The sequence below is a fragment of the Rousettus aegyptiacus genome, unplaced genomic scaffold (assembly GCF_014176215.1).
Source record: "Rousettus aegyptiacus isolate mRouAeg1 unplaced genomic scaffold, mRouAeg1.p scaffold_m13_p_5, whole genome shotgun sequence".
NCBI classification, from domain to species: domain Eukaryota; kingdom Metazoa; phylum Chordata; class Mammalia; order Chiroptera; family Pteropodidae; genus Rousettus; species Rousettus aegyptiacus.
In genome coordinates, this window is record NW_023416308.1 from 25,843,728 (window position 1) to 25,870,073 (window position 26,346).

Here is a 26,346-nt window from a genome sequence, read left to right on the forward strand (position 1 = left end):
AGGTTCACTTAAGCACTGGTTCACAGTGAGGGTTACAATCCTCCCCCTGGAGAACCATTTCCTGCTATGGATTTTTTAAGACCAGCGGCAGGAGAATCACTTTCCCTTTTTTTTAAAATCTTTTGGTACTGTGTCTCTAGTCAATAAATAAGTAGGAAATAAAGGATTTGCAAGAAAATAGAATGTAGTCAAAAGGTAAATTCTGGGCTTAAAAGCCCCTGAGAGACCGGCACAGACTTGGAAATGTTTCCTAGTTTGATGCAGGTTTCTTCTCTCAGCCCAGCTTTCTGGCTCTCCGCTTTGCATCTCAGAAAGGTAATCTTTAAAACTGATTTCCCTCGGTCGCATTTCATTGGTGTAGAAACTAAACAGGCTGTTGTGTTACGGTAATAACATCAACATTTCACTTACCTTTGCCTTAATTATTTTTCTGTCTTGCCAATGGAACCCATTTAATAAGATTTATAGGTTGCAGGGAGGTGGGGTGAACGGGTGTGCAGCTCAGATAATGGGCCAAGCCGATTTCCCCTCACTGGTGTCAGTGGTATAAAAACATGAACTAAAAGCTTTGCAGCACTTAAGTAATAATAATGTCAACATTTCACCTGCCTCCCCCTTAATTATTTTTCTCTCTTGCTCTTGCCACCTGAACCTGTTTAGATAAGATTCCCTCACAGATAAAAACCAAGGGCTCTCATTCTCTTAGGTAGATAAGCTGCTACTTTCCTGCAATTCTAAGTGAAAAGGGAGCCATAAATGGCAGAAAGGCTTTCCCTCAGTTCTTCCTGGGGAGTTTCAGAACCTGTGGATCTCGGGCGGACCAAAGTCAATGGGAAAGGAGGGCGGGTTACTGTCAAAGCAGACATGGGCCCTGGGAGGGACACCCTGGCCTGGGAGGCAGGTGGGCACCAGAAACTGGACACAGAAAAGGGCCCTTTTCCTGAACCTGCTCTTTCTCCCAGGTGTTCCTAGGCAGGGGTGAGTGGGTCTCATTGGGTTGTAGGGAGGGGTCATGAGCACATGTACCAGCAGGCAAGCCCCAAAGTGATGGAAAAAAGCACCTGGGATAGCCCCAGCTTTACTCTGGTTCACTGGATGGTCTTGGGGAACTAACCAACCCTTCTGAGCCACAGTTTAAAAATTAAGAGGTTGGTCTAGATTAGTTATTCCTAAAGTTTTGGGAGCTTACCGATTGACTCCTTTGACAATGTGAAACCTTTGCCCAGGCATGCACTTCTGCATTCATAATTTTTCATCCAACTTTATAGGGATAAAAGACCTCACACCAAAAATTTTATCATCACCTTGACTCCTCTTTTTCTCATGTCCACTGTAATACCTCCACTGCTACCATCCTGGTCTGAGTTCCCTCTCTTCTCATCTGTATTACTGCAAGGGCCTTTTAGAAAATCTCCTGTCCATATCCTTGTCAAGTGTGTTCTCAAGCCAGTAGCCAGGGTGATTCTTCTGAAACGTGAGTCAGATCATGTCACTCCTCTGTTTAGAACCATTCAATGACTGCTTTTTCACTTCAAGTAGGGATTTTGCTCCAAGATGCACAACTAACTCCTATGCCTCTTGACATCTTTGTTTAAAAGCCACATTCTACAGAGAAAATCTGAATAGAGCTCTATCAGGTAAAGAAATTGAATTAGTAAAATGAAAATCTTCCCACAAAGAAAACTCAAGGCCCAGATAGCTTCACTGATGAGTTCTATTGAATGTTTAAAGAAGAAAATATCAATCCTTCACAAAACATTGCAGAAAGCAGAGGAGGAAGGAACACTTGCCAACCTATTCTGTAAGACAAGTATTAATTACCCTAATACTAAAGACAGACAAGGACATCACAATAGAACTACAGACCATTGTCTATCATGAACATAGATGAAAACCTCTCAACCCAAAATTAGTAAACTGAATCCAACAACATAATAAAAAAAAGAAAAGAAAAGAAGATTATATACCATGACCAAATGGGATTTTCCCTAGGAATTCAAGGTTGGTTTGACGTCTGAAAAATCAATTAATGGAATATACCATATTAATAGAATAAAGAACACATAGTCATTTCAATAGATGCAGTAAAAGCATTTCACAAAGGTCAATGCCATTCATGGTAAAGGCTCTCAACAAAGTAGAAACAGATGGAAACTTCTTCAACCTGATATAGGGCACCTATGAAAAACCTACAGCTAACTTTATACTTTAGGTGAAAGACCAAATGCTTTCCCCTAAGACTGGGAATAAGCCGTATGTCTACTCTGATCACTTCTGTTCAGCTTTGTACTGGAAGTTCTAGACAGTCCAATAAGGAAAAAAGGACACCAGATTGGAAAAGAAGAAATAAGATTATCTTTATTCTTAGATGAAATGATCCTATATACGGAAAATCTTAAATCTACAAAAACCCTATTAAAATCTAAAAAATGAGTTCAGCAAGGTTACAGGATCCAAGATCGATATACAAAAATCATTTGTGTTTTTATATATTAGCAATAAACAATCTGAAAATGAAATTAAGGCAATTCCATCTATAATAGCATCAAAAAGAATAAACTATTTAGGAATAAATTTAACATATGTACAAGACATACACTGAAAACTAGAAAATGTTGCTGGGAAAAAAGACCTAAATAAATGGAGAGACATGCCATGTTCATGGACCGAAAGACTCAATGTTGTTCAGATATCAGTTTCCCTCAAATTGTTTATAGCTTTAACACAATTCGTTTAATAATTCCAGCAATCATTTTATAGAAGTTGACAAGTTGGTTCTCTAATTTAAATGGAAATACAAAGAAATCCAAAATAGCTTAAACTGTTTTGAAGGACTTACTTCAAAACTGGAAGACTTACTTTTTCTGATTTCAAAATTTACTATCAATTTATAGTAATTAAGACAGTGTAGTACTGTCATAAGAATAGACAAACAAATCAATGCATCATTATTGAGAGTCCAGAACTAAACTCTTATATTTTTGGTCAGTTGATTTTTGAAAAAGGTGTAAAGGCCATTTAATGGGGAGAGGGATAGTCTTTTTCAACACATGATTCTGGGACAACTGATAGCTGTATGAAAAAATGGTGAATTTTGTTTCTTACTCACAAATTGCCCAGAAATTAACTTAAAATATATCATAGACTAAATATAAGAGCTAAAACTATAAAATTTGTAGAAAAAAATATGAGTACATCTTTGTGACCTTGGATTAGACTGAGTTCTTAGATACAATGTCAAAAGCACAATTCATAAAAGGAAAAAATGCTAAATTGAATTCGATTAAAATTGAAGGCTTCTCTGCTTCAAAGGATACCATTAAGGAAATAGAGACAAACCACAAACTGAGAGAAAATATTTGCAAATTAAATATCTGATAAAGGACTTGTATCCAGAATATATAAAGAACGCTTACCACATGATAATAAGAAGACAAATGATCCAATTTAAAAACGGTCAAAAGATTTGAATAGACATTTCACCACAGAAGATTAAAAAAATGGATAATTATCATATGAAAAGATGCTCAACATAATTACTCATTAGGCAATGCAAATTAAATTTATGATGGGCGATCACTTCAAACCCATTAGGATGGCCATAATAGAAAAGCCAAACTGTAACAAGTGTTGGTGATATTGTAGAGACAGTGGAACTCTCATTCATTGTTGGTGGGAATGGAAACAAATGATACAGGCACCCTGGAAAGCAGTTTGGCACTTTCTTAAAAAGTTAAGCATAAACTTTCCATATGACCTAGCTATTTCACTAGTAGGAAAAATGAAAAATGAAAACATATACATACACATGGACTCATGTGTAAATGTTCATAGCACCATTATTCATAACAGCTTCCAACTGGAAACTATCCAAATGTCCGAGGGATGAAGGGATAAACAGAATGTGGTCTGTCCACACAATGGATGCTACTCGGCGGTAAAAAGAAATAAACTACGGATACATGTACAACACAGATAAATCTCGAAAACGTTACGCTGTGTGAAAGGAGCCCGACACAAAAGACCACATGTTGTATGATCCTGTTTATAGAAAATGTCTAGAAGAGGCAAACCCATAGAGACAGAAAGAGGATTAGTGGCTGCCTGGGACTGGAGTGGAAGTAGAGATTGACAAGGGAACTCTTTAGGGTGATGGAAATGGCCTAATACTGGATAGAGGTTATAGCTGCATGAGTCTGTAAAGGTACTAAAAAATCATTGAGTCGTACACTTAAAATGGGAGAATTTCATGGTATGTAAATTAAACCTCAGTAAAGCTATTAAAAAAATAAAGGGAAAGATAAAAAAGGTCACCTCTTCTGTGGGGTCTATCCTGATTGCTCAACCTGCTCTTTCCCCCCAGAAACCCAGCCCCTTATACTCTGCGCTTAACCAAATTCTAATAAACTATAACATTTTCTGTTATGTTTATTGTTATTGTCCAACTACCTCTGCTAGGCTATATGCTCCATGAAGGCAAGAGGTCTTAGTTTGTTTCACTCACCGATGTATATTCCCAGTGTCTAGGCCAGTGTCTGGAGCATGGAAGTGTATACACACATATAAGTTGAAAAATGGAAGGAAGAACTCTCGATTGACCGATTCCCTCCAGCTCTAAAATTCTCTAATCAAGCTTAGGTTTGTTTTTTTTCCCCCACGAGGTTAGGTTTTGGTCCTTAGTAGAACTCTTGCCCAGGCTAAGTTGGTATTTGGGGCTGGGGCTGGAAGAGGGACAGGGCGGACCCAGAGGTCTGTGCTCGGAGCCCAGCTTTCTCTATCTTAAAGAGTCAGAGAGGACTGGTTTCCCCCTATCCCATGCATCCTGCAGCCTCTAGCATATTTCCTATCCTTTTGGACCATAGTCGACTGTCTGCATAATGAGTTCTCTCCAGCATCCTAGTGACTGCATGTGTACCTATCTTTGTATACAGATATATCTGTATATCTCAGTGTAGATATATCTCTGTATAGATAGAGGGCAGGTGCCTGGAGAGTGGGAGGGAGCGGTGCGTTTGGAGGTAGAGCAGTGCCAGCTCATTTGGGGAGATGGCCGTATGGCCACCAACGTGCTCCCCCATTTCTTGCCTTTTACCACTGAGGCTTCAGTGGTGTTCCTGACACTGTGTGATTTCTTAGCTGTGAACATCTTTCCTGATATATTTACATATGGAAAATTCTTCCTTTCTATAAACATTTACAAACACCTTGATGGGCTTGTGAAAATGTGACACTCGTTTGGAAGCCAGCCTTCCTGGGCTGTGGGGCTCAGCTATTTATTTTGATGAGCTGGAGGCAGCTGTGTGGGCTTCTGTGTGTCTGCGAACCTCCTACTTAGGAAAACCTCCTCCACATGGACAGAATAATTTAGCGGCCTAGAGCGATTGGAAAAGAAGGATTGGGCAGTCCCTTGATAATGAGACTTAATGGGATGGAAAATGGATGCTATGGGTCTCGGAGGCTGACTCCCAAGATGCATCTGGGGAACGGGGCCTGCCAAGGAGGGTTTTCTGAAATCTTTGGTTCATTGTGCAGGCCACCTCTCTGCAGGCCCTGGGACAGTGTGAGGGCTCAGACAGGACTCCTGGAATTCCCTAGGGCTCAAAAGAGACCTGATTACAGTCCATATCCAAAGGGGTCGGGTCAGGCAGCAGTAAGTCTGAGCAGAATTCTGGAAGAAGGGAGGGGTCCGACTTAGAAATGGCAAGGGTTTTGGGACCAGAAAGAACTGAGTTCAGATTTTAACTTTTTCTTTCCTGATGTGTGACCTTTGAGCAAGTCTCTTTATGTGCCATCTTTCTTATCCATGAGAGAAAACATGGGGCCTGCCTAGCAGAGATGGTAAGAAGCTGAATAAAAGCACGCGTGTGCGTTACCCAGGCAGTGTGCCAAGGCTCCTGAAATGCCTCTCTCTAGCTGCACCTACTATATAGGGACCGTCTCAACACAGCAACACAATAACCAAGCTCTGGTCAGTCCTACTCCTGAGGTAGCCATGCATCTTTCCTCTGCAGAAAACGACCCGCAGCTGAGAGACTAGGTCCTGTCTCCTGCTGGCGGGCACTGTCTGCTCTGCCACTGTGGCGTCCTGTGCTGGCCAAAGACAGTGGGGTGTCACCCGTAAGCCTGGCCCCTGCCCATTCTCCAGGGCCTCCTCCCTCTGGGACCACTCCTGGTCTTGCTCTGTGAGTCTGCCTTGGGTTTTGTGACTTCGGCTCTAAACTCTCTCCTAAAGCGACACCCCTCCGTGCCCCGTTGGCTGCTGGGGGAAGGCTTCCACTTAGTGGCATTTTCCTTTCTCATTTCATGCTGTAATGGAGATTCATTGCTAGTTTTAAATCCATAATTTGCCATGAAACCCTTGTCTCGGGTCTAGGCTGAGGTCAGAGCGGAGAAGCAGTGAGCTATTTTTACCCTTGAGGTCTTTCCGCCCAGCTCTGCCTCTCAGGCTTTCCCAGGGCTGGCCCAGGCCAGCCAGCATCCTGAGCGGGACAGGCACCGTGCTCAGCCAGGGGAGGGGCAGCTCGTCCTGGTGAGACTGGCCGAGCCAGTGCTCCCTCTCAGGTGGCTGTGACTCTCTTCCCTCCACTTCATTTTTCATTAGGGGGAATCAGCAGAGCGGCGGGGCCTCATGCTGGGGATATCATGCTCCACCTAGTCCATTCTTTTCTGGGCCTGACAAGCAGGGTGGGTCAATACTTTTGTCCAGTCACCAAGATTTGTCCTTTTCCCATCAGCAATTGATTCTCTTGACTGAGTGTTTTTGTGTCTTTCCGCCACAGGGGGCACTGATGATTTGCCCAGGCTCTGATTGTGTGTGTGTGTGTGTGTGTGTGTGTGTGTGTGTGTGTAGACCTGTGTGCACACCAGTGCTTTGTCCTTGTTGTGAGGTATCTGTGTGTATGAATAAGATTGACGCATATACTTATAATGGCCAGTGGCCAACTGGATTCCTGACTGAGGGCTCAGTAGGGCCCCGGGACACCGGGACACAGGTGGGCCCTTGCCTGTGTTTTCACAGGTTAGCAGGATGTTGGAAGCCATGTCTGGCCAGAGGAAGCAGTGGGAGCAGAGTGGATGAGCCTTCCTCAATGCAGCTGCATCCTGAGAGTTATAGAAAGTGGCTCACATTTCGCGGCTCCCGGGAGCCGCTGGCCCCATGCTGAATGGCTGCCGCCAGAGGATCAAGGCCTTGACTTTTGTGAATCTCCATTTGCTCACGCTCCCCTTTGCTGAGCAGTGAAGCATGCTCGGCCTCTCCTAGGGTCATGCTTGATTAAAGCACCAGATGGACTTATTATCCTTGCTCTTAGGAACGAGGGAACAATGACTTGGAACAATGATCCTCATGCCCTACCTCAAACCATGATCAAATGAGAATCACAGTCAAACTGTGGAGTGAATTTGTATATCCGCTTTCCAGCTCCTGATTTTACCAAGGAGTTAGCGAGTCATAAGAGGTTAAGCATTTTTATCTCATGTCTCACAGCCGATCAGTGGCAGGACTGGGGAAAGAAAGCACATCTCTGGACTCCCAGGAAGGGGTCTTGGTCCTGAAGAAGTGCCAGCATCCTAGGTAGAGTGAAGGCACACGTCGAAACTGCAGTCTGTCCTGGAGAGCCTAAGCCACTTAGTGATGGGGAGGGGAATACTGGGGGGTCAGCAGGATGAAGAAGGAGCTGGTGGTGGAGTCCAGGAGCAGGAGGGTGAGCGCTTTGCGTGTGCACCAGACCCTGGGTGGGCTCCTGCAGACCCTCCTGTGTGCTAGTGTTGAGAGCAAGAGATGCTGAAAGGAGCAGGGGAGGGGCTGGCCCTGGGGTGGCCATTTGGGATGCTGCCTCTATCTTTAAGTGGGTGAACACTTCCCCCCAAGGTAGTGTTAGGCATCGGGCCACTCTAGCAAGGACACTTAATTAAATCAGTTAGCTTTCCTTTCATTGGCAGAGTCTGTTCCAACTGACCTTGGCCCAGGTGGGGTAGGTAGGGGACGTGTGTCCCTTGTATCAGGTCTCCCCCTGCTTGGAGTGGACCCTGCCCGTCCCTTGCCACCTATATTCAGGCCAAGAGGGGATGCACTGAGTTTGCCTTTGTCCCTGAAGGATCCCCAGCCCCCAGGAGCCTGGAAGTCCTTTACCATCTGTAAGTCTCCCTCCCCATCTCATTTCCCACCACAATGGATGAGGCCCGGCTAGACGAGTGGACTCTTCTGACATTCCATTGAGGCTGAGATGAAGGACAAGGAGAAGGAGGGTGGGGGGCAGGCAGAGAGGCCATTCCTTTCCATGGCAACATGGCATATTAGAGGGGCAGGGAGCCTGGAGGTGGGGGACGATCATAGCATGGGAGGGCCCAGAGTGACCCAGCTCCAAAGTCAACACACCTGGACCCAATGGCTACAGAGTGCGCCTGGAAGAACCTCTATTTCACATTACTACCCTCCATCAACAACTGCTATGGGCAGCCACTCAGGGGGCATATGGCATTGAACTCACAGTATAGACCTTAGATACCAAGTCCTAACACCAGCGAGCTTTTACTATAATTTAGGAGAGAGACTATTAGATTAAGGTCACCCAGTGACCCTCAGCCACGCTCACTTTGTAACCTGTCCGATTAGGTAAGCACAGAGTTAAACTGGGAGGGAAAAGAAGAATGTGCCCTGGCCAAAAGACAGGGGAGGAGGAGAATCAATTTCTGGCTCAGGGGACACTGGATGGCCTCGGCCCCCAAGGAGAGAGCATAGGAGAAGGAAAGTGGGGAGGAGCAGGTGGTAGGGGTGGGGGTTGGGGTGCACAAGAGCGCAGGTACAGGCTCCCATCTGGAACTTCAGGAGATAAGGATGCTTTGTTTGTTTCACTTTCCCATCTCTGACTTGCTTGCTGCCCTATTTGGGGGCAACTGCAGGGTAATGAATGTGGCAGGAAATAGGCACACAGCACAAACGAGATCCGGCACTCAAGACCAGGCCGGGGCCCAGGCAAAACATGCCTAACGAGGAGATAAGGAAATCAATTCTGCTTGTCTTCCCAGGCGTGCGAGCTGGGAGGGGCTGCAGTGAGCAAGTTACTGTGTACTGGATGGACTAGCCTCCCGAGGACCTGGAGCCTGAGCCCCCAGGAAGGAGGGGCTGCTCGTTGGTGTCTCCTAACACTACAGGAATCATAGTCCTGCCAGGTATGGTGATAACTGTCAACACTGATACGCCTTGCTGCATGAAATGCTCTACATTTATTATTTTATTTCATCCTCTTTATAACCCTAAGGGGGTGAGGTTATTACAACTGTTCCTTCATTTTACTCATGAGGAAACTGAGGCACAGAGTGGTTCAATAACTCGCTCTAAGTCACACGACTGGGAAAGTGACACAGGTAGGTTTCAAGGGTCAGCAATCTGGCTTCCAGAGTGGTCTCTTGACCATGAAGCCGTGTCACCTCTCTAAACACAACGCAACACAACACGATACAACACAACACAGCTGTCACATGTATGTGGGGCTCACTCTCTGCCAGCTACTGCTCCCTGTGGTGAGGATCAGTGTAAACTCCCTGCAGTTCACCCTCAAACCCTTTTACTACAGTGATAAGACGAACATTTACTGAGCACCTAGTACATGCCCTCAGGCTGTGCTTGGGGTGAGGGATACACGATGCCCCCGACCGGCCCAGTGGGGGAGATGTACACGTGAACAGTTACTTTCAATATAATCAGGTGGAGTGTTGTGATTGAGGTGCACATGCAATATTAAGGGAGCACATAGGGGGACAGTCAGGCTGTGTGGGGTTCAGGGAGGGCTTCCTGGAGGAGGTGATATCTAAGATGAATCCTGACAGGTGAGTAAGAGTTAGCCAAGGAGAAAGATAGTGGTAAGGGCATTCCAGGCAGAAATGCACATGAGCGAAGGTGTAGAGGGGTGGAGAGTGGAGGAAGCTGCAACCTGGTTGTCCCCAGAGCAAGGAGGGAGAGGATGGCAGAGCTGGGGCTGGAGAGAAAGCAGAGGGTAGGCCTCAGAGAGACTTGTGTGCCGTGGAGGGACCTTGAACTTCGTTCTGTGGAAGTGCTTTCCCATCCCTTAAGAACTGCTCAGACTGTCCTCTGCTGACAGGGTGACTGTGGCTGGGTCTCTCGCCACTAGTTTTTAGAACGGTTTTAGAAGCCAGCATTCTCGGGTTCTGTGTCGGCTCTGCCTTCTCTTGCTGCATGTCCTGAGTTGTTCAGGTCTCTCTCTGGACACGCCTCCCCAGAAGATGAGGGGATTGGGAATTGGGGGTGCTGCCAGCACTGTGGACTTAGGAGACCTCTGCCTGCAATCCCCTGGTAAGGGAGTTGTAGAGGGAGCTCGTGGCACAAGGTAAGGACACATTTGGACCTTATGTGTTTGCCACTCTCAGTATTTGGGGCCTGACATCATTTTAAAGATGCCCTCTTTATTTAAATTGATTTAGTCTCCATGTTAAATAATTCATGTTGATTGAGGAAGCTTTGTTTCTGATGGGAGCCACAAGACAGCAGAGTTAATATTAGAACAGGCCAGGAAGAAGAGGGGAAGGGAAGGAAGACTGGGAAAATACCCTTTTAAATAATTACTCTGATATCCACCACCCTCCCCTACCTACTTCTAGTCCCCCTTTCCCTGCTCTACTTTCTCTTTCTCATAGTGATTATCCCAGCTGACATCCGACATAGCTACGCAGTGTACTTGTTTAATCTGTTTATTATTTATGACTGTCTCCTTGCTACAACACGCACTCCCCCAGGGCAGGGAGTGGTTTTCTCTTTGGTTTATGGATGAATCTCAAGTGCCTAGATCGGTGTGTGGCACATAATCGGTGCTCAGTAAATGTTTGTCGATCAAATCCGTGGCACCCATTTCCTCCTTGATCTGGGTTCCTGAACTCCTTGCTTCCCGTTTTCAGGCCGGTGGAAAGATCAAGTGCAATATCCCTCTTACAGCTCTGGTACTGGAGTAGTTTAGATATTTTCGGCCCTGGGGTTCCTGCAGGTGGGAGGAGGAGCAGTCTGTGTGTGCACGCATGCATGCAAGTAACTTTAAAGTGTATGGCACTTCAGTGTGCGTGTGTGTTAGTTTGACGTGCACAACAATTCTAGGAGATTGGTATTTTTATTATTCTCATTTTATAGATGAAGAACCAGCAACGCCATTCATTCACTCATTCCATCCATTCATTCATTGACTCACTCATTTATTTAAAAACCTCGAATATTATTTAGGACCTACTATGTACTAAGTCCCAGTCAAAGAGAATTGAATCAGAGGCCCAGTGCCAGCCTAAGAATCTGCCTAAGGTCACATAAGGAGTAAGCTGCATGCAATTATTCCTCTTCTCAGCTAAGGCTCTTTGTCCCATACCCCAGCTCTGCACAGGTGCATGGTGGGGTGGTGGGGGGGGGGGTCTATGACAGCCAACTAAGCTGTGTCTCTGCAGAGATGGCTAGGGATGGGTGGAGGCAGAATACAGAGGAGGACTCTGGGTTAAGATGTACATCCGACTTCAGAATCCCAGGGCTGGCCAGAATTTGAAAGATGTAATCTCCAGCCTCGCAGTGAGAAGCTGTTTACAACACCCTAACCTTCTCTGCTTCAGTTACTACATGAATCCCTGGTCCAGTGCAGGTTAGAGCATTTTCCTAAAATAGTTGGTACAGTATGTAGGTCCTTTTTGTGGAAGTCATGCCTTTTGGAAGCTGGACAGCTCTTAGAGATCATCTTATTATCACTACTTTCATTTTACAGTTGAGGCAACCGAGCCCCAGAGAGGATGATTAACAGGGCCGAGATCACACAACTGGTTAATGATAGTACCAGAACTGTTGCCTCCCAGTCTGATGCTCTGTCCATGATACCATGATTTCCAGATGTTCATGGGGAGGAAAGATGCATGTTTCAACCTGGTTTGAGTCAGAGCATGGTCCTTGGCTGGCCGGGTCACAGAGGAAATGCATCCTGCCCGTTAACCTGGACTGGGCTCCCCAGTCTTTGCCTGGCTCAGCCTCCCAAGTGCAGCCCCTACCCCCTCTTCCCCTACTAGTCCCCTAGTTCCATCCCTCCCTCTGCCTCCCAGGGTAGCAAATGCTCAGCTCAGAGTTGCTCCTTGCCTGATTGCATCTGAGAGCTGGAAACACAAGGCTAATTAATGTGTCTGTGACTCTAGGCTTGGCTGCTGGGCCTGAGTCCCCATGCCCTCCTTGGGGCTCAGCAGGCTCTGTGAGCTGGCCCTCTGGCTTCTCTGAGCAATGCTGGCAGATGCATATTTTCACAATGCACATCTGTTGGCTATATAATCTCTAGTATTTGCCCTCCTCACTTGGTGCTTTGATGGAAGACCCCTAGGGGTCTCCCTCTGTTCCAGCCAAAGTGTTTGCTTTGCAATTTTGCCAGAATACCATCTGATTCTGCTCTCATATCTTCTGCAGGTTCTAATCAGGCTCTTACTTTATTTAATTAAAAATCGATCTCGGGCAAATACAGACTAAATTAGGAAGCTCTCTCACTCCTGGAACACAGGGATTGCAGCCCTCCCCCGGCCCCTGTGGGGAACTGGGACATTTTCCCAGACTAAGATGTCACAGCAAAGCAGATGGGGCCTTGGTTGGGAAGCCGGCTGGCCATGGCAGATACACCCCTCTCCCCTCTGCTGGAACAGCTTCTCTGACAATTCACCATCCTGGACAGACCAGGGCTCCCTTTCCAGAAGGCTGGGTGAGGTTCAGCACGTAGGGCCTCCCTCCAGGGCAGTAGGTAGGGCTGTATACCACGGAGAAACTCAGCCAGGCTCGGAACCTCGGACATAGCCCTGCAGGACCAGCTCAGGGGTGGGGACCTCGGGTAGCCCCGACAAGTCAGGGAAGACTGTGGGCAGAGCCTGGGGAAGCCTTTTCTTGTTCAGGAGGAATGGTTTACATGGAGTCTGCATGAGGGGTCCCTGCTCAGGCTTCTTTTCCAGCTCAGAAATTTCAAGGCCAGCTTGCTGGGGCCTGCTGAAGACACCCACTTCTGCCTTTTCAACTGAGCCCCACACTTGAATAAAACATCTCTCCCACACAAACCCAGCTCTGTACCCAGAGGCAGTGCCAACCCACGGCACTGGAGCAGGAGAAGGGCAAATGAATGGCATTCAGATGTACCCAAGACAAAGTCCAATCTGTTCAGAGCAGACCCTGAGGCTGTGTATCAGAAGCCCGGCTCTTAACCAGCCAGACAAAGGAGATTCTACTGTTAGAAATGTGGTGACTTGGAGTTGGAAAATCTGGCATCTGTATTTATAGAGTGTAATTAGGCTGTGTGACCTTCTGTGAGTGCCTTTGCCTCTCTGAGTCTCGATTTTCTTGCCTGTGAAACATTAGGAATAATTTTGACTTTGTTATCTGACTGCGATAGTAGAAGGAAAGGAATCTGTAAATAGTTGGGTATGACTGGCGAAGTTCTGATAACTAGGACAACAGCTTAAGGGCGAGATGCATCTCCATCTATTTTAGGTCCTGCGTGAGGTCACAGGTGTGCAATGCTTAGGTTCTTCTCATTTTAGCGTTCTCTGGTACCCGCTGGCGGGAACAAGATAGCAGAAGGCAGATTCTTCTGAGAATGGAGGCTGACTAACCTCTGATGATGAAGATTCTACAGCTCGGCTTAGGAAATCTGCTCTGGCGTTTGCAATCCTCAAAACTCAGAAAATGTATTAGGTGCTAAATTCTCCTTCTCTCCCCCCTCAGCCCCTATACCCAGTCCCGTTTTATCCGCTATCTCAGGAGAGATGGATGCAGCTGCCACGCCCTTCGAGGTCCTCGATTACTTTCCTAAAGGCTCACTTCCTCACCACGCAATCCCAGTTTATTTACCCTGCCAGACCCAGTTTATGTTTCTCATTCCTTTCATTGTAGGCCAGAGGAGACTCAAAGGTTACAGGAGGGTCTGAGGTTGGCTCTGAGTTCCTCCCCTCTATCTCAAGAAGCCAGCCTCCGCGCTTGGTAAGTGGTCCTCCGGGGCCTGTCTGCTGCCGAGCTCAGGCTAATCTGGCCGTGTGTTGGCTGTGTAGATCTGAAGATAACCTGACACATTCTTAAATATTTCATCTTGGCGCAGCCATGCGCCTTATCTACCAGGCGAGGAAGCAGCAACCCAGCTGCTGACTCTGTTGTTAAAGCTTCTCACCAGCTGCTAAGGGGCTTGGAGGGATGAACCTGGACTCCCTTCTTCTGGCCACTGAGTTCCATCTCTCAGGCGGCCTGGTGGGAACTCCCTAAGGGGGAAGTAAGATGTGCATGGAGCCCTAGTGGGGAGACCCTTTGCTTCATCTGGGGCAACAATCCTGTCCTGTATACTTGCATCAGAACAGCTGAGGACGTATAAGTGAAAGTGCTTCAAGAGTCGCTGTCAAGGGCTATGCAAATTGAGCCATGATTACTTCTGTGCCAAGCTCAGTTCCCAGGGAGCCTGGATCCTCAGTAACATCTGGCTGGAGAAAGGAGGTGACAGGGGTGAGGCAGTTTAAGGGGTGGTGAACCCATTGCCTGTCTTCAGTCAGATCTGCTCGAGTGAGGGAGGGGACCTCTTCAGGCAGGATGTCCCAAGGCCACTGGGCTCCTGGGAAGCCGAGATGAAGAGACTAAGGGAAAAGTTACGATCTGCAATAAGAGCCTGAAGTGAGTTTTCCTAGGGATGACGTCGGCAGCCTGGGGTTCCCAGGAGCAGGGAAGGGGGTGAGGAACAGGGCAGCAGTGGTTCCTATGGGTGCTGAAATCACTGTGTCACATTCTTCTCTCTATCTCTGTCACCTAGCACAGGGCCTGATACAGCACACATGCAGATCATGTTTTCTAATTGAATAAATGGGCACCTAGGAGACCTTATTTACTCGCTAACCTGGAGTCAGACACACTGGGGTTGGACAAGTTTGTAGGCAAGTTGGCATTGGCCATCTGATTTTCAGGGCAGGAACTTTCACTTTCCTCCTTTTGGTGGGGGGATAATGCCTGCGGGCTTTGCCCATTGGGTTCTCTCTGCAGTTGGGCTGGAAGGAACCCTTCTGTAGCTGAGCCCATGGTTCTTCCCATAGTATCTGTGCCCCTATGTGTGGACGGTTCTTACCTAGGACTGTGAGGCGTGCGGGGCGGGACCGGATGGCAGCCTGGATGGCCTGACACTCGTACACAGCATCATCTTGCAGCTCTGCCCGCAGGATCTTCAGGTGATGTTCCCCTGACAGGTGGTTCCCTACCACCAGGTACTGTGGGTAACCTGTGGAGACAGCAGGCATATCAAGGGGGCTGGTCCGGGAGTGGAGGGCACGCTCATGACAAACAGGCACAGCGGTAACACATCTAAACAGGGGCCGGTCTGTCTTAGAGGCTGGCAGAAGAGGCATCTGCTCAGGGCCCTGATCTCAGCATGAGGAGCACAGAAATGAGAGTTTCCCCAGGGTGTTGGGGCAGAGTGTATGCATATGAGGGAATTGTCAGTTTTAAGTCCAGAAATGTTGGGGAAGCTGTTATTGTAGGGGGAGGAGAGAACGGAGAGGGCAATGCTTAGTGTGGACAGACAGCGAGTAATCGCTCTGGAAGGTGGTGTGCTCAGCACCCTGTTGACCAAGTAGGCATGCCTTTGGATAATGACACACACACAGTGACAGAGAGACCCAGGCTGAGATCCACAAACAGACAGAAGACAGGTAGAGAGAGAGAGAGGGAAGAAAACAGAAATATTGGGGAAAGGATCAAGAGTGACTCTGAGGAAAAGTTTTGTTTGAGGGTGGACAGGAAGTAGATATCTAGGCCCACCTTACCAGTGCCCAGGAAGCGCTGGTCACTTTGAACCATAAGTGGCCCTTTGGTGGTCGCTCCTTCTACCCAATTCCAAACCCCAGGGCTTGATTAAGCACTTATAAAGTGCTCAGGACCCTTAGAGATTTGGGGCCTCTTATACCACTGGAGATAAATAATAGATAAATAAAAGTTTGAGCATGATTAATCATTAATCAGTTTTCTTGCTGCTGTTTAGGGTTGAATATAAATGCCAGCATAAGTCATAGCTGGCCAGGTTGGGCAGATCCTCTCTTTCCAGGGTCTTGGGCCTTATACCCCCTTAGTTTCTCTCAACAGGATCTGTTTTCCACCCATTCTCTTACTGAGCTCTGCCCTTCCCCTTATCAGTCCCTTGCAGGCTACTTCTTTCTTGTCCTCGTCCCCTTCTCTCCCCAGAGGCCCACCCACTCTCTGGCAGCTCCAAACTGCTCCTCTTTCGGAAAAGCCTTCACCAGGACAGTGTGTTCTCAGTGTGTATTCTCAGAAAGATGTCATAGGAGGAGGGCATTGGTCACGTTTGGCCTTTTAAATGGAAGACTAGGGCTTGAGCTAGTGAGAGACAGAAACAGAGACAGACAGAGGGATAAATGCCAGCATAAGTCATAGCTGGCCAGGTTGGGCAGATCCTCTCTTTCCAGGGTCTTGGGCCTTATACCCCCTTAGTTTCGCAGGGATATGCGATAACTTTCTTCGATATTTCAAAGCTCTTAGTGTGGGTGAGATGTGTGTTTGTAGCTTCCAAGGACAGCATTAGCACCAATGGGCAGAATTAACATGGGGAAATACTTTGAGAATATTCTTAATGATTTGAGGTAACTAACAAGAATCTGGGCTGCCAGAGGCGATAGTGAGACCCCCATCACTGACTATATTTAAGCACAGGTTGTATGATTACCTGTCAGGGACACTGCAGAGGAAATTTCTACCCTGCTTAAAATTTTGAAACTCTAAGGCCCCTTCCATAAACTAAGGGTCTTTCAGAGGTGGGGTGGGGCTTCTTAGGGGTGGGCTGTCCAGGGGGACCTATTGTTGGTCCCTGGAGGTAGCTGTAATCCTCTGCTAGATTTCCCAGCATGCCTTTTGGGTGCTTCTTGTGCAGCTGAGCCCTTCAGGCTTGTGTTTTCATGGCTAGCATTGTCCCTATCATGCAATCAAATGGCTCAGTCCTCCATAGCTATGCAGGCCTGTCCAGAGATGCTCACAGGGCATTCAGCTGTCCTCCTGAGAAAGCACCGCCTCCCTCCTGCCCTCTGCTGGGCTTGGGAAAAGGGCCCAGGTGAGCTAAGTTGGCTCTCCCTAGGGATACGGTGAGGGTCTGGAAATGGATTCTAGCCCAGTCTCTTCCCTGATGCTGCTACCCCAATGTAGCTGGCTGACTGTGCCAGCCCCTCAAGCCCAGCCTCTGGATCCTGCTGTCCTGTGATTAGTCCCTGGTCTCCCGCAAGCATCTTGGCTGGAGCCTGTGTTTTTGTTGTCTTGTAAGCGATCAACACAACGATTTTGCTCTCAGGAGCTGCTAAAAACATCAGTGATGGGTTTGTTTGTATTTGCCTAATTAGGCAATGAGCTGTGATGTTATCCCAAGGACTGGCAGTATCTTTGGAAAACATTTGTCCAGAAGCATAGATTCTGAGGAATTTCTAGCTTCTTCCACAGTATCATTACTCTCTCTTGCTAATCTCGGGGAAGGCAAAATTATTGGGAGTCTGGGTTTTGCAGTCACATTTCCTGGGTTCAAATGCCAGCTCGGTCACTTCCTAGATGGGTTGTCTGGGGTTAGTTACTTTCACTTCTTTGTGCTTCCTTTGTGTTTTCTTATCAGTAAAATAGGGACAATACTAGTAGTATCTTGTAGAGTTCTAGTGAAGATTAGACAGGATAATCTCAGTAGCGTGCCTGGCACATAGTAGGTAGGTAGTCTATAAATACTGGTTTAAATAAAAGTGACCATGAGGTAGGATAACCAAAGAGGTCCCCATCTTTCTAAGTAAGAGCAGACTGGGTGCCTGAGCCTTTTGGGGGTTAGGAGCTAAGGTCCCAGGCACCAGGCTTTGGTATATGTTTAAATCAATATTTTTTCTTAATTATGACTCTGTTTACCTGTCACATAAAGAGTAAAATCCTTCTTTCTCCCTGTAGATCATTGTATATTTATGAGAGAATGTCTGAGAAGTACTTGAGCTCTTTAGAAGAAAAATGTTCTACCCATACGAGGGTATATATTTATAAATCACTTTCTTTGACTTTTTTTTTTCCAGATGTAGTGACCAGAAAGGTAGTGAAGGCTTCACTTAAGGCATCATTCCTAGTAGACTGAATGGGCCACACAGTGAAAGTAGAATTTGGCAGAGCCGCAGCAGGCAGAAGGCCCATAAGACGGCATCAGTTTCCCCAGAGGAAAACGGGTGTGATATTAAATGCTCTGCAAATACTTGCTGAAATGAATTGGAATCCATTGCTCTCACTTTCCTATCATTATTTATTAGGCATATAAGTATCTGTCATTACTGTCATGATGCTATTTTGGGGGTAGGTGATCAAATACAGAGAAAACACTTTATCAAGAGTTTGAGTTCATTGGCTCTGCAAGGAGAAGGCAAACCTTTCTGCAAGTGGAGTCAAGTGGGAGAGGAAACAGATAGAAGCTCATCACTTAGCACTTAGCAGGAGCTAGTGCTGGATCCCACAAAGCCATTCATGGCAATGGATGCCAGAGGCTCTGTGATCTGTGTGGTGATGACCAGTGTATGAACCATCCATGATGACCTGGGACCTCCTTTTGGCCACCAACTCAACAATACCCCAGTTTCTGACTGAAGGCTAAAAACCACTGACTAGGAATGCCGAGAAGCTGTTTAACTAGCAATAATCCTGGGCCAAACTCACGGCCATGCAGAGGATGAGCGATTCTAGTCTGGTTAGGTTATGTCCTTCCCCCAGTTTCTCTAGGGTAAAGAGAATTCAGAGTCCCTGAACATGGCTGGTTCCCACAGTACTTAAATTTTTATGGCAGAGCCATATATCGTGGAGATATTATTATATATTTCATCCACGCTCAGCTGGGCTGCAGCACTCAAACTGTATCATGCTATTGACCATTGCTATAATGTTTCAATACATATTTTTGGCAAGACATAACTCACATTTTAAAATATTAATTCCCCAACCACATGTTGCTGAGTGCACTTCGATTTTTACTTTCCTGCAGCTATACTCCACAAGAGAGGCAGAGAGACTTCTCAGTTGAATACACATTTTTCTTTTCTCCCTGACTCTCAGTTACTCCCCGATGGGACACCCAGGTCCTTTGTTCTGAATTTTACAGCTTATGCTAAACTTAGTGAACAGTCACGTGTCTCTCATCCCCAAGGGAGAATAATAATGGTGGATGGTGGGTGACCAGGAGGATCACTCACCATCCACCATTATTTTTTCTGCTGGGGAGGAGAGTGGACTGTTAAGACATCTCTCTGGGCTTAAGGACTGACATTCGCAGTGGTTAACGGATGACTGGGCATGGCACGAGCATCAACGGCCTCAGGAGCCCACCAGTGCATCTCTGATGAATACCACCAGCTGGGTGGGCTGAACAAGGTTTGGAATTTATTTCAAACACTTCTTTTCTTTTCTTTCCATCACATGGTGGCCCCTAAAATCACCAGCCTTCTTGGTCAGCTTTCAATCTACTTGGCTCCCTTTGATGGATGGGAGCTGGAAAGAACAAGGCTGTGACTTCAGTGAGGATGTATTTTGGACCAAGAAACAACACTTTCTCTTTGGAAATGTGACTTTGTGTGAATCATGTTTGATTGATTTTAGAATAGACCCCCTCAGGGTAACATTGTTTTAGATATAGGACTGATCACCAGAATTGAGGGTTCAATTGTAGTTCAGTTCCAGTGGTCAGAGAGGCCTTTGATGTCCCCTGGATCCTGGACCTGGAACTTGCCTAGCCTAATTCTGCCTGTGGGATCTACACTAATAGCTGGAGATCTAATGCCCAAACACCTGTGAAGATAGGGTTCCCTAGGAGGCTAGGTAGGTGGGTAAGGCAGGGATGGGTTCTGGGCCTTCCCGGGAAAGTCTGGGGGTACTCACTTGAGAGGTCCCTGCCCACACCCAGAGCCAAGCCATCTTTGATCCACAGAACGAATCCATCATATTCTGGGATGGCACACAGCAGTGTCACTGGCTGCCCCGACACCACAGCCTGGTCCTGGGGCTGCTGGCTGAAGGAGTACACTTGGCCTAGGAAGGAGACAAGCACAGGAGTCAGTTACAGCAGGGAGCGGTGCCTGGAGGGCATCTCCTCCAGCTAGGGAAGCAGAGCCCAGGCTGGCCTACGGGACAAGGCGCCCCCAGAACACCTCACGTCCTGCCTGGGGGTCAGCAGTGGCTTCTTCACTGTCCCCAGCTTTTTCTCCTGCTGGCTCCCAGCTGCAGCCTCACCAGGCCCCAGCTGACATGCACACACACCGTGGTCCAGCCATCTTCCTGCACCCAAAGAGGCCATGCTCGCCACCCGCTGCCCTTGGGACACGCTTCTCCCTTTCCATTTGGCTAATTCCTACTTAATGTCACTTGCTAGCACCCACTTCCACTACAGGACAGAGGCAGGACAGAGACCCCCAGCTGGCAGCATTCTGTGGGGGCCGTGGGGAGTAGCGCGATTTGATTAATCCTGAGAATACAAGAAACAACATTATCGTTCTAATGGCTCCAGGATGGGATGAGGATGTGGCCGAGGGATCCTGTCATGGTCTTCACACATCCTCCCTGTTCCTTCCTTTTCTGCAGCAGACCCTATTTTAGCCTCACTGTTATTTGGGAGAAAGTCATGACTATGACCCCTCCATATATACCTCAAAGAGAGTCGGCCCTGCGCCCCCTAAGCTAGCCAGTACAAATTTTATTAAATAGACATGACTGCAGAGTGTACAACATGCCAAACATTGAAAATATTAGCTCATTCATGTTTTCATCCTCATACCAACCTGAGAATTAGGTAATATTTTTATTCCATTTTCTAGATGAGGCACAAAAAGGTAAAAATAGTCACAGGGGCCGTGCTCGTTACTTACTTCCCAGGTGCTGAGTGTGCTTCATCTTGAGTTGTTGCAGCACCCACAACACCCTGTGCACCTTACCAATCCCATTTCCCAGGAGATTAGGAACAGCAGCCTTAGAGCTTAACTAAACTATCCAGGGAGCATCTAAGGTCAGGACCAGGGCTGTGAACCCAAGACTTTCTGGCTCCAAAGGCCATATTCTCATCTACTGAGCTATGTTGCCATGTTCTAATCTACTGGGCCTGGTCCTGGAGGGGTTGTTGAAGAACATGACTGCATTCCTGGTCACGGCTGAATGGACAGTGGGGCAATGACATTTACTGATCTCCCATCCATAGTGCAGTCAATGCTTCACGTGCCCTCATTCCTGTAACACATTTAATTACATGTCAGGGCAGAAATATCCTATGCTATAGCAAAGAAACCAGGATCAGAGAGGTAAAGTAACCTGCCCAAGGTCACACAGCTAATGAGTGGTGGAGCAGGGGTTTGATCTGGGGTCCACTGACTTCTGAGCCCTCATCCTTTCGCACACTCTGCTCTGCAGGTCCAGAGAGACAGCCCAGGAGAACTGGCCATGGCTTCTCCTCCCCAACCTGGGAGAGTCAGGATGGTCACAGAGGTCCCGGACACTGGCCGTCGCCTACCTTAGGGACACAAAGCCCCAGGCTCAGACCACAGATGGTGTTGAGCTCTCAGTAGCAGATGGCCCTAAGAAGGGAGCAACTGGTGTGTAGCTCTGAGCGGAGCTGGGTGGTGGCATAGCGTGTGGGGTGACCCCGACAGGAGAGGCTGAGTCCCCATGAGAGAGTCTGTGGCAAGTGGGCAAGTGGTTGAATCTACAACCTGATGAGATCTTGGCTGAGTCTCTGAGGAGTCTCATTAACAATCAAATTGGCCCTGAATTGTAAGAGTAACACTTTTTATTCTGATTTGAGCTTTACAAATTAGATTTCATAGGACATTTTAATCAGCTGTGTGTGGTGTTTTTCGCCCCCCTCTGCGTCTTCAGGTTCTCTGTTGTAATTAGACTGTTTCTGGCACGAAAACAAGAGAGAGAAAGAAGGAAGAGACTGGAGAAAGGCCAAGAGGGCGAGGGGTGGGATGGGGAGAGCAAGAAAAAAGAGGGACTGGAGAGGAAGGAAGAGGAGCCAGAGGCAGAGACGGAGAGCAGGGAGAAGAGAGGAGAGGAGTGGGTGGGGGGGGGCGTGTTGCAACTGAGAGCTGGGTGGGGGGCAGGAGGAGGGGTGCTGGTGGTGATGGTGGTGGTGATGGAGAGAACATTCCTTTTCGAGGCTCTTTCGGGGCTGCAACGGCAACTTCTCAGCTCATTTTTTTCTCCACAGAATCTTTCTTGAAAGAAAGACAGTGACAAGACAGCCGCAATAGCTGCCGAAGATCGTGTCGTCAGAGAGAATGATCAGGCCCACTTCCTTTCCACCCATGGGACGGACCTTGAGGCCTTTCCTTCGGACGCAAGAGCCCCTAGGAACTGTGCAAGCCATGGGGTATGTCCTCGCCCAGAGAATGCCCCTCATCCATTCTCTCACTTCCTGTTTCCTAGTCCCCGTTTTCTTACTCCAAAGAAGTGAAATGTGAATGAGCCCAGGACCATTTTCTATAACCTCCTGTGGGTATTATATTAAGTAGACAGGAAGCTTCTTGAGAACATTAGTTTATTCAACACACATTTATTGAGACCTGCTATGAGGCAAATATTGCATTGCCTGTGAGACAGGTGAACACAGCCTGGTGCCCGCCTCCGGGAGCCTGTGTGCGCACCCCGCCACCCAGACAACTTGGCCCTGTGCAGAGTAAGAGCTGCATCGACGAAGGTCCTGCTCTTGTTGTAGACTTAGCACACCTAGCATCACCTGTCTCAGGTTTTCTGCCTCAGTTTCCCATTTTATCCCATGAAGTTCTCCTGGAGTGAAGCCTGGAAGTCAGCGTGGCCTCCCTTTTCATGCTTTATTTTTAACCTGTTTCCATTACCATGCCCGGCCCAGCTTCCTTCCATAATACCTCACATCCACCCTTTCCTCTCCATTCCTATTGCATAACCCAAAGTCCCGGCCCTCATCGCCTCAGCCTGCATTTTGAAAATCAGACTATGAATGTTTTCAGGTACTGCCCTGGATTTTTCTTTCTAAATCACCACTTTCTTCATATTTCTCCCCTTTTCAAGGAGTGGAGATGCTAATGGCTCTCCAATGTCTACGGGACGGCACCTGACTCTCCACCCTGGATTATAAACCTCTCCAGAATTCGATCCTGGGCTCCCTGGGTGCTCAGTAGCAACCCTGCCCTGGCCATTCACTGATGTTACCTGCTTGAGTCCTGACTGTTCCACCGTCCTGGAAAGCACCCCATCCCTAGGCCTCCCTAACCAGTCCTGACCTTGCTGAGGGCCCAGCTCTAACCCCTGATCTTGATCTGTGCCTGGACTGCTAGGCACTGGGAGGGGATCTTCATCTTCTCTCTTTCTCTCCTCTTCCCCACTTCCTCATCTCCCTAAATTTCTTTAAACCTTTATTGAGCACCTACTATGTACGTGTATGTTAGACACCAAAGAGACAAAAGTAAGTACTAGAGGGTAAACTCCTTGAGGCCGGGACCACGGCTGTCATGTCCATCTTGCATTCTCAGTGCCTTGCCCAGTGTGTAAGCACCGAAGGGATCTCCGTCTAATGGCCCGTGGTACTTGTAGCTTACCTGCGCTAATTTGCCTCCTGAAATCTGTGGTTACTGTAGGAAAATTGTTTTTACATTGTAAACTACTGAGTAGGCAGGTATTATGCTGAGCACACCATACAGAAGGCCTTAAGGGAGAAATAGAAGGGAGAGTTTCAAAGAGTCAGGCTTTATGGGACAAAAATAACTGAGTTATTCATGAAGACCTACTTTATGCCAGGCCTTTGAATGAAACTACAATGCTAGTTAGCTCCTGTTACTCACAGATTACAGATGAACTGAGGTTCTAAGAAAAGAAGTTACATGACCAGAGTCACACAGTGAGCCCAGGTGTAATTCAAGGTCGCACAGTGGGCCCAGGTATATTCCAGGGTCATGCAATGGGCCTAGGTATAATTCAAGGTCACATAGTGGTCCCAGGTGTAATTCAAACTCAAATGTCTTTGGTTGCAAACCCTGTTTTCTTGTCATTATTCCACGTTGGCGATTGAATTAAGGGACTGAAATCCGGATTTTGGTTCTCAAACAAGTACTCACCCCACTAACCAGGTAGCCCCCTCAGAGCATCTAAAGAGAGGCAGAAGATCTTTGGAGTGAAAAGCAATTTCTTGTTTCTTCCCTACGTTTACATAATTTCCTCCCAGCTGGAGGTCGACACCACCAGTTGGGGTTTGCAGTGAAGTCCAATACTGGCTACCATGGGGGGTACAAAAGACATATTGACACTTATTATTATATAACTAGTCATGATTTATATAATAATTATGTTATTACGTACATATTATATAAGTGGGTATCTATTATAAATAATATTTCTATTGTTATAGAGATAATAATAGCTAACTTTCATTGAATGTAAACATGTATTAAGAGCTTACAGGGTTACAGGATTGAATTCTCTCAACAGTCCTATGAGATGGGGCCGTATCAGACCCATGTGAAGGGGAGGCTGTCCAGGGGCCCGGGGCATTAAGTGGTGGAGTGGGGACATCAGGTCCAGGAGTCCTGTTTCAGAGCCGCATCCTAAGGTCCTTTACCGCACAGTTCTCGGCCCCTGGGAACTCATAGAACCCACCTGCGAACCTCCCCTCCCTTGCCCTTGTCCATCAATGAAAAGTCTCGAGGGAACTGTAAGAGACCAGGTGGGTGGAAACACACTTGGAGCTCTCACACATGTAGCTGGTCACATGGAGTGGGATGCGGTCTAATGATGGCTGCAGGTAAACTTTCCTGTTTGCTCCCAGAAGGATGGTTCTGTTGCAGGAAAGGGGGGCCCCCGCAGAACTGGGATCTCAGCAGCATTTTGGAGCCCCCCGAAGTGACTGCCCACACTAGTGTGTCTCTCTGCACACTCAGACCTGCAGAGACCAAGAGAGCACCTCACCAGCTCTCCAAGTGGACTTTACAGCACCTCAGTCGGGGAGGGAGACTGCTCCTTCTCACTGAGCTCAGAGAGGTGACATGGGCCCTCGAGGTCTGTGGTGGCATAGGATAGAGTCTGGCTCTATCCTCTGGTCCACTTGCTCAGCAGGAGAGGAGAAGGAGATGGAAGTGCTGAGCAGGTGGGGACTTTTGGAGGCTTCTCTCCAAACTGCAGGAAGCAGTGGCCATTTCTGACTGGGAAGGATAAAGAGGAAGGTGGGCTCCGAGGCACCCCATCTGGATAAGCCATGTCTGCACTGCACGTGAGGGGCTCTGAGTCAGGATGGCAGGGGCAAAGCAGGCGCCGGTGATTGGCGACTAGGAAGAGAAGTTGAGGTGATGGTGGCAGCTCTTCAGTGCTGAAAGGGACAGATGTACTTGCGGTCTGGCCCAGAGAGAGGCGGGGAGGAGATGGGCACTGGAAGCACCTAGAGGACTTCCGCCTGAGGCAGAGCTGCCCCTCCACTCCCCTGCACCAGTGCAGCTTGGGGTCTGGACCTCCTGCAGCCCTGCCTGCCTTGTCCTCCTGCCAGTCCTCAGTTTCCACTCAGAGCAGTGCAGCTCAGCTTCTCTCTCATGACTTCTCCAGATTGTTTTCTCCAATGCTTTCCCTCCAGATCTCCCTCCCTCACTCCTTCCTTCATCTCCGTCAGCCTACCAGGCTCCCTGAAGGGGCCACTCCCTCCCAGCCCTGAACACATGACCCCTCACCTTGGTCTCCTTTCGGGGACTCATGCCACACGTTAACAAGGACTGAACCATCGTCATCTGGCTCTTCCAGTAAAAGTTAAAATGCTGGAGACCCCATGATTCTCTATGAGCTCACTCTTTTCTGGCTCCTGATTTGAGGTTACCACTCAATTCCCAATTAGTTCCTGGGGAGGGAAGAGGCATTTTTCTATGGAAGGCTGAGGTTATAAGGGTCTATCGCCCAGAGAGGTGGTTTCACAGCAGTGTCCCAGGAGCCTGGCTCTCTGGGGTGTGTGTGTGTGTGCGTGTGTGCGTGTGTGTGTGTGAATTGTCTTCTAGGCCCCACCCCTTCTCCAGCTAGACCTTTTCTGCTTTTATTCTTGTCAACCACCTTTTCTTCTTAAAGGACATTTGAAAACCTCTGGTTTAGAATTTTGGAGGTAGAATTTTTTCTGGGACTAAAATGTGTTCCGAAGAGGTTAAGGCCTCACTCTGCTGTCAGGGCCTCCTGGAGACCGAGGGAGGGGCTTATGGTCTAGATAATCAACAAGGTCCCAGGAGCCCTTGGTACTGTGACCTGACCTTAGCTCTGGGTGTGTGTAACAGGCGAGAAGACGGCCAGGGGACTCCATGGTAATCATCGTCGGGGTCCCCCATGCT

The 26,346-nt window shown here is 47.7% G+C and overlaps 1 protein-coding gene across 2 annotated transcripts in view; it reads right to left on the bottom strand.

Annotated features, from left to right (window-relative positions):
• Positions 1 to 26,346, bottom strand: part of KIRREL3 (kirre like nephrin family adhesion molecule 3) — a 521,313-nt gene that overhangs the window by 68,848 nt on the left and 426,119 nt on the right. For both annotated transcript variants that reach the window (XM_016139130.2, XM_016139131.2), the window contains exons 4-5: positions 19,913 to 20,062; positions 15,102 to 15,251 (exon numbers count right to left, since the gene is read on the bottom strand). In XM_016139130.2, the coding sequence (XP_015994616.1) occupies positions 15,102 to 15,251; positions 19,913 to 20,062 (300 nt within the window). The remainder of the gene's footprint in view (positions 1 to 15,101; positions 15,252 to 19,912; positions 20,063 to 26,346) is intronic.